This window comes from Dama dama, chromosome 17 (genome assembly GCF_033118175.1).
Source record: "Dama dama isolate Ldn47 chromosome 17, ASM3311817v1, whole genome shotgun sequence".
NCBI classification, from domain to species: Eukaryota; Metazoa; Chordata; class Mammalia; order Artiodactyla; family Cervidae; genus Dama; species Dama dama.
In genome coordinates, this window is record NC_083697.1 from 62,310,435 (window position 1) to 62,327,469 (window position 17,035).

Consider the following 17,035-nt stretch of genomic DNA (forward strand, 5'->3'; position numbering starts at 1 on the left):
TGTAACTCCTACACAATAAAACATCTAGCAAGTGTATTTGTATGTATATCTGTGATATACATATACCTATTTGTTTATGTATTTGTTTACATACCCATTTTTATTGACTTATAGTTGCTTTACAATCTTCAGGAGTGCAGCAGAGTTATTCAGTTATTTTTTCAGGTTATATTCCGTTATAGGTTATAACAGGATATTGACTACACTCCCCGTGCTACACAGTAAATCTCAGTTCTGCATCTATTTTATGTGTAGTTGTTTTGTATCTATTAATGCCACATTCCTAATTTGTTCCTCCCTCTCTCCTTCTTCCCTTCGGTAACCATAACTTTGTTTTCTGTTTTACTTGTATCTTTATTTTCATTATATATATAATTTATTGACCACCACAATAAGTACTCTTGAGTACATCATTTCATTTAACCTTCAGAACAGTCTTATAAGGTTGATGCTATTAGTTCTCACTTAGAGATAAGAGGACTGAGTCATAGAAAGGTTAAGTAAATTACCCAAAGTCACATGGTTAGTAAGTATAAGAATTAGTAAGATATTAGAATCCAGGGTTGACAGTGAGGTGTGTTTTTAGCCTCTTTGATGGCGCTACCACCAGCATTTACTTAGCATCTGCTGTGTGTATTAGTGCAATGTTCTTCACATTCATTATTTCCTTATCCTGCAAAGGATCACAGTGAAGTGTGGATCTCACTTTAAAACAGAAAACTTCCTTTGGGTGTATACCCAGAGGTGGAATTGCTGGATCATATTATAGATCTATTTTTAATTTTTTGAAGTGAAGTCGCTCAGTGGTGTCCAACTCTTTGCGACCCCATGGACTGTAGCCTACCAGGCTCCTCAGTCCATGGAATTTTTCAGGCAAGAGTACTGGAGTGGGTTGCCATTTTTTTCAGGAAGCCAGAAACAATACTTCCAAGAGATATCTGCACTCCCGTGTTCATTGCAGCTTTGTTCACTATAGCCAAGACATGGAAACATCCTAAATGCCCATAAACAAATAAATGGATAAAAAAGGGTGTGATATATACACACAATGGGATATTATTCAGCCATGAGAAAGAAGAACACCCTCCCAATTATGACAATATGAATGGACCTTGAGCTCCTTATGCTAAATGAGATAACTCAGAAAGAGGAAGACAAATGTTGTATATTATTACTTGTATGTGGAATCTAAAAAGGTCAAACTCGTAAAAAACAGTAAAATGGTGGTTAGCCCAGGATAGGTGGGAGGATAAGACTGATATTGTTTAAGGGTGCAAACTTGCACAAGTAGTAACTTAGCCATAGAGAACTAATGTGCAGTAGTAGGAATTCAGACAGCAATTTGGTACTATAATCACCAAATTATAATGGTAAGAGACTAAAATTTTAATTGTCTCAATGACAAAAAACAAAAGATAACTATGTAATGCAATAGAGGCACGAAATATAGCTACAATGGTAATCATATTACAATATACACATCTATCAAATTAACATGTTGTACATCTTAAATTTATCTTTGACATTTGACAATGTTATCTGTCAAATACATTCAGTTAAAAAATGAGAAAACTCAGGCCCAAGGAGTTTATGTAACTTACCCGAAGTTGCACAGTTAGTAGGCAGTAAATCCAACATTCAACCCAGTGTTACCCCCCACACCACAAATCACCTGGGAGAAGTAGGCACAGCTGTATGTAAACATCATTAATGAGAAGAAAAGATGACAGGTATGCTGACCTATTTCTTTTTTTCAGGTTCAGTCATTTTTAGCATCACTTGATGGAGAGAAGCTGGAGGTCTTAAAAAATGACCTAATTTCCATTAAAGACATCTTTGCAGCCAAAGTATTCGAGAATGAAGAGAATCAAGAAGTGCAAGGTAAAGAAAAATAACCAGATAAAATAGCAAGACAAACTGTTGGTGTCATCCTTATGAAGCTGCTATTAATAGGCACAGCCCTTTAAGCAGGGGAGAGGCACTCATTCAGCCCTCCTGCTAATTGAGCTCTCCTGCTCCCTTCCCGACTCTGTGCCCCTGCTCTTGTCCCAGGAGCTGGTCACGCTGACCTACAATCATCCCTTCCTCTGGGTGGGAACTCCTGAGTCAGACACCTTTACTTCTCTGATGTTCAGCATGTCACACGCACACAACAAATGCATCTGGTCGAATGATCGAAGAGCGCAGTGCACTCAACAGGGCCCTGACGGCTAGAGTTTACGCTCCAATGTCTAATTTTTTATCTGCACGTGGAAGTCGTTGAATGTGGCTGGTGTTGGTGGTGGGCAGGTCTTTGGGTGGATTTCTTTTCTTATTTTTCTTCTTCCTTTTAACTTCTCTGTGTAGGAGTTAGGGTGTAAGTGTAAGTGGCCTGCCCTTCCCCCCAAAAGTACAGTTCTGACAAAATCACACGGCATACCAGGGCTTGGAGTGTCAGTCACTGCGGTGAGCCGGATGCACCCTCCCACGACACACTTCCAGCCAGATGATGACAGGACCCAAGGAGGACAGACTCTATCTTGTGAGAGGCAAGGCTTCCTTGAGAGGGGCCAACATGTTCCCCAGGTTGGATGTGCTTAATGATTAGGTTGTCCATTTGGGAGCATAATCTAGCAAAGCATTTGCTATGTACGTGGAGAGTGATTGATGTCATCACCATGCCCTGCAACTGCCATTGTTTTGTGTAGGTTATGCTGAAAATTTAAGCAACCATGGACACAGGAGGCTGGCTTCTCCTAGGATCCTCTGAAGGGTCTTATATGCAACATTTTTACTTCTTACTTGCTACTTGGCCTTGAACAAGGTATATAACCTTTCTGAAACTCAGTATTTTACCTATACAGTAGAGACAGTGATACCTATTCCCAAGGGCTATTGTAAGGACCAAATTAGATAATATATGTAAAAATGTATATTACGGTGCCTGGCACATGGAACTGCTCAAAGTGTTAGCTGTTCTAATTGTCAGACGTGCTAACACAATTCCAGGAAAATAGCAAAGATGCAATAAGTTATAGCTTTTATTTACAATTGTACTTGTGATAATGTACCTTCATATCATCCAGTCTCTGGAAGCATTTTATGTCCAGATGTGATACATACCTTTAAAAAGAAAGTCATTCAGTCTTGTCTGACTCTTTGTGACCCCATGGACTATACAGTCCATGAAATTCTCCAGGTCAGAATACTGGAGTGGGTAGCCTTTCCCTCCTCCAGGGGATCTTCCCAACCCAGGGATCGAACCCAGATCGCCCACATTGCAAGCGGATTCTTTACCAGCTGAGCCACAAGGGAAGCCCAAGAATACTGGAATGGAGCCTATCCCTTCTCCAGGGAATCTTCCTGACCCAGGAATCATACCGGGTCTCCTGCATTACAGGCGGATTCTTTACCAACTGAGCTATGAGGGAAGCCCGATACATACCTTTAATCAAAGCTCAAACACAGGAGCTCAAGAGCTTCAGCCTAGATATTCAGGGCAGTATTATTCTAAGCATTTGCAAACTGTCGTTTAAAAAATATTTCCCCCCTTATTCCCACATACTGACCTTATATGCCTTCAGTATGCTCATTGAATCAAAATAGAAGAATCAATTACACTACAGCATAGAAAAAGGTCAGTATCAAAGAGACAGTTGTAGAACAACGTTTCTGAGCATTTGCGTCTTGCTATAAAGTCACAAAGGATGACAGCCTTGTCTTTGCTTTAATAATGAAGAAACTAAGACACTAGCTGTCAAAGGTCCTATGGTTTGTATTATGGACCCAAGACGAACTAATGTAGATGCCTCTTTTCCAGAGTAACAATCACCAAAATATGCAGGCTGTTTTTCTTCAGCTTCATGATACCTGAGGTAAACCTCTGTCCTACTGGGGGTGTCATTCAGAACAGATAAAAAGAGGATCCCTAACATCAAAGAAATATTATTGCCAGTGTAAGTTAAGGCAGCATTGCATCCCCAACAAGTACTATTTCCTGGAGGAAACTTGATTCACACTGTTAAATAGAAAAAGTTACTCCATGTGTTATGTTCCAGTCTTAGTACAGAGCTTCAATAAATGGAGATTTTTGAATACGACCAAAAAGCAAATTGTAATCTTGAACAGCTTGCTTAGGAAATGGTAGATTCGTCTCTCTTTAAGTGATGGAACCCTGTTACCTCCCATAATACAATACGTTCATTTTCCTAAAGGACATCTCCAGATTATCAAAACACTACTAATTTTAATTAATTTAATAAATAGGTGTCATTTAAATGCCTAAAGAAGAACAGGAGAGAAGAATAGCAGGGTTGTCATTAAATCAATCCAGTTATGATGGAGTGTTACAAACTGGAAGGTGAGGGATTAACTAAAAGCTGTCGAGAACAATCCAGGGGCCAAGTTCTAGGAGAAACCAGAGCATTTTCATCATATTTTTTCTTGTAAGCACTTATATTTCTAAAATACCTCTAACACCTAAATAATTTATTTGATCATCTCAGAAAATGTAATAAACTATCGTTTTTAGATAAATTTAATATTGGGCTCCTCTGTTTCTAATAACATTAGCTAATGATTTGCATGTTTGTCTTTCCAGCCACATGTAATTTTATTACACTGCCATGGGTCTCTAATTTGGTTTTCCACTGTTGTAAGGAGATTTCTAAAAGCTTTTTCCTCTTTTCACTGCCTTGGTGAAAATCTTCTCAGTCACATGTACAGACCAAGAATTGTAGTAATAGGTCTTCTTTGTTACAACATTCTTTATCATCTGTGTTTTTATCTACTTTCACTTTTCCCTGTGATGATTTCCCTAAAATGTTTGCTCTAAGTTATTGGTACATTTCTCTGTTTTATGAAACAAACACACATTTAAAAACTGGAGATACACAGAGTACATATATCCTAATTTAGTGCTGATTGCTTTCAAATACTTTTAATCTCCCTATGTTTATATCTTTGTAGCATATAACAGTACAGTTATATAAAACTTTAGTGTTTACAAATACTTATACATTTGTTTTATTTGGTCCTTACAATGACACTAAAAAGGAGATGGGTGGGTTTTCTTATCCTAAATTTACAGAAGAGGAAGTGGAAGCAAAGAAGCCTTGTGACTGGCCCCAGTCACAGAGCCAGTAACTGCAGGAGCTCGGGAAGACCCCCAGCCTCAAGTCAGGGTCTTTCTGCCCTGCTGTGCTGCCCCACGCAGATAAGAAGGACCAGGCAGGTGGGGAGTGAGAACCCGTGGGGCTGCCCTTCTCACTTTGCCCACTTAGAGGAGGTGAGGCCAAGACCTCTGACCAGCAGAGAGAGAATCTCAGTGTTTGATGGAATCGCATTCGTTTTCTCTCTGATTCTGTCTTTGCAGGCCTCCAATTCACCCCTTCTCTGCTTGTGACTGATGCCTTTCTCATCCTGGAAGGCTAGGCTCAAGCATCACCTCCTTCTGGAAGCTTTCTTAATACCCATGATCAAGCTTTGCAACAGCCTGCTCTGTCTGAGCACTCGCCTTATGGATTTTTATGATTTGCTTGTATCACTTCACCATGAACAAAGACAGCCATCTCTCTACCCCAGGGCACATGCCTCCCTCCGCCGGCCACAGCTACCCTGGCCCCCATCCATGTGACTCACTCCCCTCCTGCTCTGGGCTCTTACTCAAAAGTCATTTTCTCAGCTTGAGATTCTTAACCCCCAGCTGTCCCCATCCCTCTTCCTTGGTTTCTTTTCCATAAAGCTTCTTACGTGACATATATGCTTTCCATCTCTAGTAACTTTATTGACCTGCTCCCCGGTGAGAATAAGTATATAAATTCTAGGGGATGATAAACAGATTAGGCCAAATGTTTTGAACAAACACCTATAAGTTACCCTGGCTATCATGACAAGCTGCTGATTAACCATTTGTCTCTCAAACAGAAACAAAGACAGGCGGACAAGTGTTAGCTACAGAATTTCTCACACAGCTTAGTCCTCTCTGAAGCTGCCATCTTCACCCACTAACATAAGCCAGGTATTTCCTTCTCAGGGGGTTTTGAGGTCCTGTAGTCAGGCCGGACGAATGATGCTTTTATACGGTACCCCCTCCTCACCCCAGACTAGTGATACAACCCACAGCGGAATCAATTCTTTTATTTATTTTTTATTAAAGTATAGTTGAATTACAGTGTTGTGTTAATTACTGCTATACATCACAGTGACTCAGTTATACATATATATACATTCTTTTTCATATTATTTTGTGTTATGGTTTATCACAGGATACTGAATGTCGTTCCCTGGGCTGTACAGTGGGACCTTGTTTATCCATTCTATTAATATGTATACCAGTTTGCATCTGCTAATCCCACACTCCCACGCCTACCCTCTCCCACCCACGTCCGCCTTGGCGACCAATCTGTTCTCTATGTCCTTGATTTTGTTTCTGTTTCACGGATAGGTTCACTTGCATCATATTTTAGATTCCGCGTGTAAGTGATATCATATGGTGTTTGTCTTTCTGACTTACTTCACTTAGTATGATAATCTCTCGTTGCATGACATCAATTATTTAGCACTTATCAGAAACTTTAAAAATGGCCTCAACTTGTAGATTCAAATGAGAGATAGAAGATGGTAGCTTTAAAGATCTCTCCTTTTTATTGCCCATCAATGAGATTAATTTTATTTCATGTATATGACATGTTATATAATCAATATATTAGTAAATATGGTACAACTGATTAGTAAATTATTTATTCAATAAATATTCATTGTATCACCTGTTATGTTCCAGGCACTGTGTTAGATTCCCTGGATTCAAGAATGAGCAAAACAAATACCATCTGTACCCTTAGGTAGCTTCCAATCTGGAGGGAAGACATACCATTATGAAATATTGTATGATCAGGCAAGTGTCCTAGGAAACCATGAGAAGTTTCTCCAGAGATATGTTGTTATAGGTATTAGGATAAAAGTAGATAATCCACGGAGACTAAGTCTGCTTGCTCAGCGCTGTGGCTCTGTGGACACCAAAGGGCGCCCTGGGGTATCATTAAGGCTTGCAATGCTAAGCATAACAATACTAGAAGCCTTAAATACAGTGTTGTCCCAGGGCTTTCAGGCCTGAGAAACGCCATGAATTTGTTCATGCAATCATTCAACAAATAGCTGCTGAGCGTCTATACCTGTTACGGTATATACATGGTCCCTCCTGCCCTCACATGTCCTTCAGTCCAGCCCAGGGGTGCCCCAGCTAGAGCTGCGAGCAGCAAGGCTTCACCAGCCCCTCGCCCGGCTGCAGCCGGCCACCTCGCCACTGTGCTTGAATATCCGGGCATGGCTCGTCTTTGCCCGGCAGCCGGAGGGCAGGCTGCTGCCACCCCCACTTACACTCCGACTGCAGGCTGTAAGGTTGGGGGAGCTGCCACATTCTGCAGGATGAGAAATAAATCATGCTTCTTACTTCTGTCGTTTTCTATTTCCAGGCATAGAAGAGAAGGAAGAAGAGTTTGCTAGCATGCTTACAGAGCTTCTCTTTGAATTACATGTTGCAGCCACACCTGACAAACTCAATAAGGTCAGCCCCATCTGAGTCTGTCTGGGTGTTTATTTGTTTGTTTTTTAAAAAAGGTCTTGGTTGTAAAATTCCAGAGATTCACCTGAAATAGAAAAACCCCCAAGCCCCAAATGGCACGTGGGGGGAGAGGTGTCCCAGGCCAGTAATTAAGATCTGATGAGGCAACATCATGAAATGTAACTGTTGAGAACGTGCTAGGCTGTATAATGAGACCTGCATTTTAGTTGCAGCTTCACTGGTGTGATCTTGAACAAGTCACTTCTCCACAAAATAGCATTTTATTCAAAGCAGGGTTATCTTCAGCCTACAGGAGGAAAGAGGCTGAATTATCAAAGGGCTTTTGCAAGTTCCATCTCCCGTCGCCTCGAAAGTGACATGCCAGAATCAGGCAGAGAAAACTCAGCAGCCAGAGCCAGGTCACCCGCACGACCCTTCCTACTGGAGAGCTGGCACCTCATCCTGTCTGAGATCTAAGGCCATCCGGGCTTTCACGGCCTGGGTTCCTCTGATAGTAACACTGGATGTTTTGCAAGTTCGTACAAGGTCTTGCTATAGCATTTCTTAATGAGGTCACTGAGCATGAATTACCTAAAACAGTGTATTTTCCCCCTTCTCTCTTTCTTTTTCTTTTTAACTATCAGTGATTGACACAGGTCCATCACTCACTCAAACAAGGTGAGTGAGCAAAGGGCAGACTGAGGCAGTGAGGTGCAGAGATGAGTAATTCTTTAGCTCTGATAGAGGTCACCACTTCTGGCAGGTCAGTGACTTGAACACAGTGGGGAAATTGCCTCATTCATCTCCTTGCAGCGGCTGCCACTGCTCAGACAGTGTGTGTGGCGCCTCCAAGGTCTCACTGGTTTACTTACACAGTCAGGCAAACCTTCGTCCCTAAAAGAGGACTCACCGGGGGTAGTTTTGTTGGATTTTGTCTCCCCTAATCTTCTCCCTGTTAACTTTTCATCAACACTCTGTGTTAAACTTTGATGTGCAAGCTTTCAAATGAGAAGTCAGTTTCACACAAGCTCAGATAAAACTTAAGCAAACAGCTTAAACTGCAGTGCAAAAGCTAGTGAGTCTGCCCTTTCAAAATCCAAGGAATAATACATAGGGAAGGTGGTTTCTGCTTGGTCAATAACTTTAAAGGCCACGTGTTGCTCAAGTTGCACTCATGTGAAATGAAGTTAATCATAGTTCTCTCCTCCCCCACCACCACCCTGAGGTCAGAAGACCTGGCGTGGCTGGAGAGGAGCAGAGCAATCCTTCATCTTCCCAGTGTGATACATTATTAGGTTCATGAAACACTGAGGGCTTCATGAAACATGGCAGAAGAAGAAATTTGCTTTAGCAATGACCCTGGCCAAATTTCATATATGTATATATATTTGTATGTATATATTCTATCATGCTTTTATAGTTGGTCAGGAAAAGTGAAAAATATACTATGGCTTTTCCAGGGTGACTGTCACTTTTATTCCTATCTGAATATCATTTTAGAATGCTTTCCAAAAATTGCTCTGGCCCTGTGGTATTCTCTCCATACATTCTTTCTATTATGTCCCTTTTCTTACTGTATTTTACCAGAAAGCGACAACAAAGTGTTTTTAAGGAGGTTGAGTAATTGCCCCACCACTCTTTAAACGTACAGAAAACCACCCTTAATGGATTAGGATTTGATCCAAGTCATGGGATTGGCTTTTGTGTCTCTGTATTTGTACAATAGACATATTGCTTTGGTTGTGCGGGGGGTCCTTTGCAGGCCATGAAAAAAGCTCATGACTGGGTGGAAGACGATCAAACTGTGGTATCAGTAGATGTGGCTGAAGAGTCAGAAGACAAAGCTGGGAAGGAAGAAAAGGAAGAGAAACCTGAAAATCCTGAAGAAGACAAGAAGAAAGAAAAGACAAATAAGACAGTTGAGGTAAACATGTTACAGATCATCCACCTAAAGAGCAGTAATACATAAATTTTATTAGCAGCTTAATTTTAAGTGAGGCAAAGCCATTTCATTTTCATTTGTACCCTATTCCACACTAATATGAGTATTAATGTAATAAACACTAAAATCCCTCTATGCCAAGACATTTCATGACTTAGCACAGATATTGTAGCCTTCCTCCATAGCTTTACAATTATAACTTAAAGGAAAAAAGATCTTTAAGAACATAGGTGATTTATCTTTAGGGTAAAATTCCATCCTATATGCAAATATGTAACCATAAAATGTCTTTATGCCCTTTAACTAATGAGGTAATTGAAGCTTTTTTGAAAAAATTTCATTACCATAGTTTTTATGCTGTAGTTTAATAAATTTATATGTGCATAATTTAGAATCGGCCTGTGTTAAAAAAATGCATTTGCAATAACTTCATTTTACATTGAATTTTAGATAAAGAAATTTACAATTTAGATCACTCTAAAGAAAAATATCTACTGAGGTCTATTCATTCAGCTATCCTTCTATACGCTTTCTTGAGTATCTGCCTGTTATGTGCCCAGCATCATGCTGAGAACTGGGGCGTGTACATGTGTGTGCTCAGTTGCTCAGTTGTGTCTGACTCTTTGTGACTCCATGAGCCTAGCCTGCCAGGCTCCTCTGTCCATGGAATTCTCCAGGCAAGAATACTGGAATGGGTTGCCATTTCCTTCTCCAGGAGATCTTCCCTACCCAGGGATCGAACCCGTGTCTTTTGCATCTCCTGCATTGGCAGGCAGATTCTTTACCAGCTGGGCCACTGGGGAAGCCCGAGAACTGGGGACCCAGCTATAAAGAAGGATTGTCATGTCCCTGGGACCTGGTGACACGTCTATTTTATGGTAGCATTTCCATTTAGAATAGTCTTAGGTATACCCATTAAACTTTGGGTAATTTTTTTCAGGTCATATTTGTTTGGTTTTCTTCCCAAGAATTATTTAATTTTTTTAATGTCACAACATTTTTTAGAAAGTATCTGCTCAGTGAATAATTTTCTGACTTATACTTTTTGCTTTCAGGAAGTATACATGCTGTCCATTGAAAGCCTGGCAGAAGTAACAGCTCGCTGTATTGAGCAGCTTCATAAAGTAGCAGAGTTAATTCTTCATGGACAAGAAGAAGAAAAATCAGCTCAGGATCAAGCAAAAGTTCTGATAAAGTAAATGTTACTTTTAATTCTTATTTCTCAAATTTTATGTATTTGTGTCATTCAAATGCACACACAGACCCATGTACACCCTTGGCCACTAAAGATTCCGATTTCATGTCAACTAGTTCCGTTGTTCTGTGGTCATCTTGAGAAATAAGGACTCTCTTAAGAAATGAACATGCTAGGGAGAATAGTAATAGTTAGCTAGACATTCCAAGAATTCTTTTTGGACAGATTTAAGCAAAGACACCCTAAATTATTCCGAGCTAAGTGTTTGTTTTAGTAGGTCAGGGTCTTGGAAGTACAAACCTTTGAAGATAATTACATTTTCAACATGCCACACAAATAGAGAAAACACACCTTAATGGACTTCTCAGCTAGTTTCATAGAAATATACAAACCACCCCCACTGTTCCTAGGGACTTATGCCAGCTCTGCATATTCTGACTCTGGCAATGACGGTCACTATTGTAAGCCAGTTCACCGTGGATTGCTTGTGTATACATATTTGCTGTAATATGTTTGTTCTTCAATAAGCTACTATTATTAGTTTATCTAGTGAAATAAAAATGTGTATATATGTAATGTTTTATACATGAAAATAGCTGGTATCAATTAAAATAGTTGATTATGGAAGTGAAGAATAAGCCATTAACTTTTAGGCACATGACTATATGCAGTGGTACAGAGAACTAGCAGAGATCCAAATGCCCTCTCATTATTATAAATATATAGACACAGGAGCCAAAGTAAGAGCCTCCTAAAATATATGGGTGCACACGCACATGCACACACGTCTGAACACTTTCACTCAACTAGTCTTATCTTATTACTACATTCAGCAATGTAGGTTGGGGAGCAATTTTTTAGTGGAAAGACCTTCCCAAAGCCCATTCTTAGTGACTTTGGTGGCATTTTTCCTCACTTGTCCAGATTTGGCATCTAGTTTAGACGTTCATATCTAAACATGTGGAAATCAAAGATATTAGAAGCCCTGCCACAATCCTGCCCTTAAAATGCATACAAAGAATATGTACTTGTCTCAGTGGAGAGGGAAAAGGAAACAGTAAAATAGGAAAAGTTTAAAGTGTTGAGGACAAATCTGAGTACTATTTATGGTGCTGATTTGAAAGAGGAGGGCTGAAGTCAGAGGTTTCTGAGTATGGAAAATAGAGCCATACCCTTAGGTCCTTTCCTATTCCCAGCCCCTGACTGTCCCAACCTTACCAAGCTGCTCCAAGAAAAAGGTAATAGGCCTCATATGTGTCTGTATAATAAGTGCCTTACAACACACATGCCCAAGAACATAGGCAGAACTACTCTTTGCCATCTCCAGCCTTACTCCTGACCCTTTTTGCAGAGAAGTCTTGGATGGGTGGATGGGTAGAAGGGGGGATAGATGGATATAAGGCAACATACCTGAATACATAGTCTAGACACACCCCCTATTTATCAGAATGAAACTTACTTCCACTGACATCACTAAATCTTTTAATGTGTAAGATTCTTGGAGTTATTGTTTTGCTAACAGCATTTTAATCACTGTTCATGTAAGTATATATACTTGTTAAAAAATTGGGCAATAAGCAAATTGTTAGGTAATTAGGTTTTCAGCTTTTGTCATCATCTTCTATATTATGACAAATATTGCTTTGTTAAATATTTGTACCTACCTTGTGTTATTTTCTTGGGGTGAAGTCCTACACATAGAAAGGCTGTAATAAACTTAGAGTTTTGATGTAAGTCTTAAAAAACCTTCTACAGTATCTTTGATTTGAGGCATATCTCATAAAAACATAATCAAGATACAAAAAGACATCTGAGTTTGAATTCCAGCTCTATCATATTCTTGTCCTAAGCAAGTTACTTAACCTTCTTAAATGTCAATTTCTTCATTTATAAAATGGGAATAATCACAGACCCTAATGAAGCCATTATGAGGATTAAATGTGATTATGCATACAAACGTACTTAACATGGTACCTCAGTGACTGTTCATTATTATTTTCAAATGACCAAATGCTGGTCCCTTGGCAATAGTCTTAAACCCCTTTACATGTGGAACTCAAGCCTGGTAATTTCCTGCATATGTTTTTGCTTCTAAAAAGAGGTAGGGTGAGAATTAGGTTAAACTGTGATTGTGAGTCATGAAAGAATACTAAGGGAAATTTCTACAGAGCATCTTCAAACTTGTGTGCCCTTCTTTTAAAGGGAATGCTGTATTAGTATCAATAATTGTATTAACAATCCAATGATTTTCCTTTACTAAAAATCCCCAAATCTCTTTTTTCTTCTTCTTTCAGATTAACTACTGCAATGTGCAAAGAAGTGGCCTCCTTATCAGAGAAGTTTACATCTTCTTTAACCACTGTTGGGGTAAGACTATAATACGGCTCTTTTTTTCACCTTTTTCAAAGGAAGGTCTGTTAGGGGCTGTGAGATGAAGCAGAGGATGGAATGCCTTCTTTGCTCCTCAAGCCGAAGTGTAGCCAAGACATTTACTAAAATGACGCTTGAGCATCTTCTTTGGCAACAGGTGGCTCAAGGCTGTCATCCAATTGAGTTCTAGATGTGACCGTATCAGTTATAGAAGATATTGGGTGGATTTTCAAACCTCTCTGGGTCTCATTTCCTTTATTTGTTAAAGAAAAAAATATCAAATGAAGATTCCTTCTGTTACTTAATATCTGTGATATGTAATACCAAAATCTCTATTAAAATAATTCATTCTTAGTATTCACATTCACTTGTCCTCAAAGCCTATTTTATAAACCACACAAGCTTTATTGTTACACTTCAACTTTAACCAAAAGAAAAAAAAATATTATCAACCAATCTGTAGAAGTGTTTCTGTTCTCCAAGTAACAAATTTGAGAGGGTTGGCATTCCTTGGAGATGTGGTTTCTGGTTATTTTCTTGAAAAATCAGTCATGTTATATAACTCAACCTAGTGGGACTGGAGGAGACAGTAGAAGTTATTCCTTTTCAAGCTTTCCACTTTTCCTTTAAGGCCCTGGATGCAAGGGTAAATGGTTCTTTACATGAGAAACAGCAAGTTTTGCTTCCTGGCTTAGCTGGGGTGTTTGGGTAATTATGTATTATTGTATTATGTATTGGGTAAAAATGTATTAGTGTCCTAGGGCTGTCTTGTATTATGTATTGGGTAAAAATGTATTAGTGTCCTAGGGCTGTCTTGATAAGTACCACACACTGGGTGACCAGCACAACCTCAACTAATGAAATCTGTAAAGCCCTATCTCCAAGTAAGGTCACATTCCGATATACTGGAGGTAAGGGCTTCAGCATATCTCTTTGGGGGCCACAATTCAACCCATGACAGGCAGTAAAGGAACTTTATTAAAGGTGGTGGAGATGTATGAGCAGCTGTGGGAACTCCTCACCAAAACTCATGTACCTTCTCTCTGAAGTGCTGCTATTAAAATTAATGTGACTCAACTATAGCAGTTCCTAGTTCTCTCCCTTCAAATTCTCTCACCTGGGTGAGAAGGTTTGAAAGGCTCAATAGCATGCCTCAGATATCCATCTGGTGTCACCAGTAGTGACTGAAGACAGGGTCATTGCATGTATTGTAGACCTGCCTGGCTGCTGCCACGCACCTCCCCTCACCCCAGGAAAAGGGCAGTTCTCAAAAAAAAAAGCAGAAATGATTGTGGACTGACTGTCAGGAGATGTACACCTCCCACACTTCTGTAAGTGGCTTAGTTAATAAAGGATGAGCTACATTCCAGTGATTCATTCTGCTGTCAGAGAATATGGCCTGCATCTCCTATTTTGCAAAACACCAGCTTTTAATATTTGTCTAATTTTAGGCCTTCAGCAGCGGAGCTTCACTGTAAGCAGGCAGAGTGAAGGGTGCTGCAGGTAGAAGCGTGTTCATAGGACAGGCTTTGATAAAGTGCATTTATGTGCTCAGCATTGCCTAGGTTAACTGATGCTTGTGGACCTTGGTGTAACTGCTAGATTTACAGAGAGGTGTGAAGTCTTAATCAGAATGGAATGACCTTGGCGACTTGGCTTCCCAAGGCTCTACCGTATCCTCTTCTCACTCTTTCCACTTTTTTCTGGTTTACTGCCTGAGACGCTGAGTCCCGGAGAGGTGAACTGATTCACCCAGGCTTCTCAGTCAGTCTCTCAACTCCCAGTTGGCTGCCCATCAGACACAGGAGGCAGACAGCTAACTGGCTTTTATGGTTTCCTAGTGATGAGGATATATATGCCTTTGTGTATATGTGCTATATGTTTTTTATGATTCATGTTAAACATGAATTTATTTTTTAAATTTATTTATTTTTAATTGGAGGATAATTGCTTGACAATATTGCATTGGTTTCTACCAAACATCAACATGAAACAGCCAAGGGTTTACCCATGTTAAACATTAATTTATTTACATTGATGGGTAATGTTCATGGTATTGCTTTCCATTCTCTTTAATGTAGTATATTCTAACACAATGCTTCTCAAACCTTAATATGCAAGCAAATAACCTAGAGATCTTATTAAATGCAGATTTTGATTCAGTGGGTCTTGGATGAGCACTGAGATTCTGCATTTCTAACACGCTTCCAGGTCGTAGCTGTGCTCCTGATTCATATCCTACTTTTTGAGTAGCAAAGTTCTAGACGATAAGTATGTACTTGAATGAATATACACACAAATATGAATGAATATACACATATACACATAAAATACACACACACGTGTGTCCAAATGTTTTTATATACAAAATCAGGAACACACAAATTATCATTTTGAAGAAGGAAAAAACCAGATCTAAAGATAGTTTATGAAATGCCATCTCACCACAACAGTACCTCTCCTCTTGTGCTGTAATAAATCATTCACATCAAGTCATTGTTTCTGTTCTCTAAAAGAGCCATTATTCATAACTTGAAGTTAATGAGTGTATATTGCTCTCCAGACTCTATTTAAATTGCTTGCACATCTCATTGATTCTGAAAGCCAATGTCATTTTATTGCCCTCATTTTGATTATATTTTAGAGGTTTATTGATAATCAAATAAACATGAAAGCAAACCATAATGGGTTTTCTGGTTACTTACTAAAATGACTGCGTTTTTAAAGAGTTTTTTTCCCAAGACTCCATTATGCTTTCCCCAGTAAGACATTACTTAGCCCTCAGTAGAGTAACGTCAATGAAAGTGGGCTGCTCTGAGAAGATAGACTTCATTTATATCCTTTTGTTTACCATAACATTTTTCGAGTACCGTGAGAGAAAACAGCCTATTAAGATTGCCGTCTCTCTTTCTAGTCCCTTTAATTATTTATTGTCTAAGAGTAGATTGAACATTTTAGATAGAGAAGACTGTTGATTAATGGACCCATAGCAGACATAATAATAATGGCTACATGGACACTAACTCACTTTTTGAACACCTGCTTAACACCAGACTCTGTATTCTGCACTTTACGTATATTCGTGTTTTGCAAACTGGAAAATGCCAACCCGTTTGCAAGTTGTATTCAAGAGTATTTTAACTTTGCTGCCAACCTAGAAGATATACCCTATAACCGAGTACCTGCGCTTGCATTTAAAAGAAAAGCAGACAGACCAGGGCTGGGACAAGTGAGGCAAGTAAAGGTACTTAACCTGTCTACCAAATTTAAGGGGACCATCTCTCAAAAAGAGACAAAGAGACAACCTCAGTCATCTAGATAGATGCACTATTTAAAAAATCAACATGAACACGAAAAGTCATGATGAACAAAATATCAAAATTTTAAGTAAAGATTGAAGCCGACTCTGTCCAACCCAGTCTCACTCATCTCCCCCTAATCCCAGACCTGATACAAGCTTTGAATGGTTTAAAAGGTCTGAGTTTAAATTTCTAGCTACATGACCTTAAATAACTTGCTCAACCTTCCTGATTCATATTTTTTCATCTGTGAGTCAGGGTTACCGTGGTCCCTGCCTACCCCCTAAGATTTCTGTGGAAATTAAATGAGATCATGTAGGGGAAGCACCAGGTATAGTCTTATGTATAGTAAGCATCCCACTTCTTCTCTAAGAAATCCCTCATAAAGCCAGCGTCTTACACTTTCTGTGATAAGCCTTGGAATATAAGCACCTAATCTGTCAATTTCATACTTTTGATTCCACAGAGCAACCAGAAGGCCGAGGTCCTTAACCCCATGATCAATAGTGTATTGTTAGAGGTAAGTGGCCCCCCAGAGAGAAAATGCTTCTGAATTAAAAACCAAATGTTAGAGCTACATGTTTTGTCTTTCTCCCAGGCAGTAAGTATTACTGCAATTCTAAATTTTATCGTCTACAGTCTTTTTCTGAGTACATTTGTATAGTTCAACCAGCTGTAAACCCTTGGGT

The 17,035-nt window shown here is 39.4% G+C and overlaps 1 protein-coding gene across 3 annotated transcripts in view; it reads left to right on the forward strand.

The window, feature by feature from the left end:
• Positions 1-17,035, forward strand: part of FAM114A1 (family with sequence similarity 114 member A1) — a 69,465-nt gene that overhangs the window by 48,470 nt on the left and 3,960 nt on the right. For all 3 annotated transcript variants that reach the window (XM_061164567.1, XM_061164566.1, XM_061164568.1), the window contains 6 exons: positions 1,758-1,881; positions 7,452-7,543; positions 9,303-9,464; positions 10,538-10,677; positions 12,972-13,044; positions 16,813-16,866. In XM_061164567.1, coding sequence (XP_061020550.1) covers positions 1,758-1,881; positions 7,452-7,543; positions 9,303-9,464; positions 10,538-10,677; positions 12,972-13,044; positions 16,813-16,866 — 645 coding nt within the window. The remainder of the gene's footprint in view (positions 1-1,757; positions 1,882-7,451; positions 7,544-9,302; positions 9,465-10,537; positions 10,678-12,971; positions 13,045-16,812; positions 16,867-17,035) is intronic.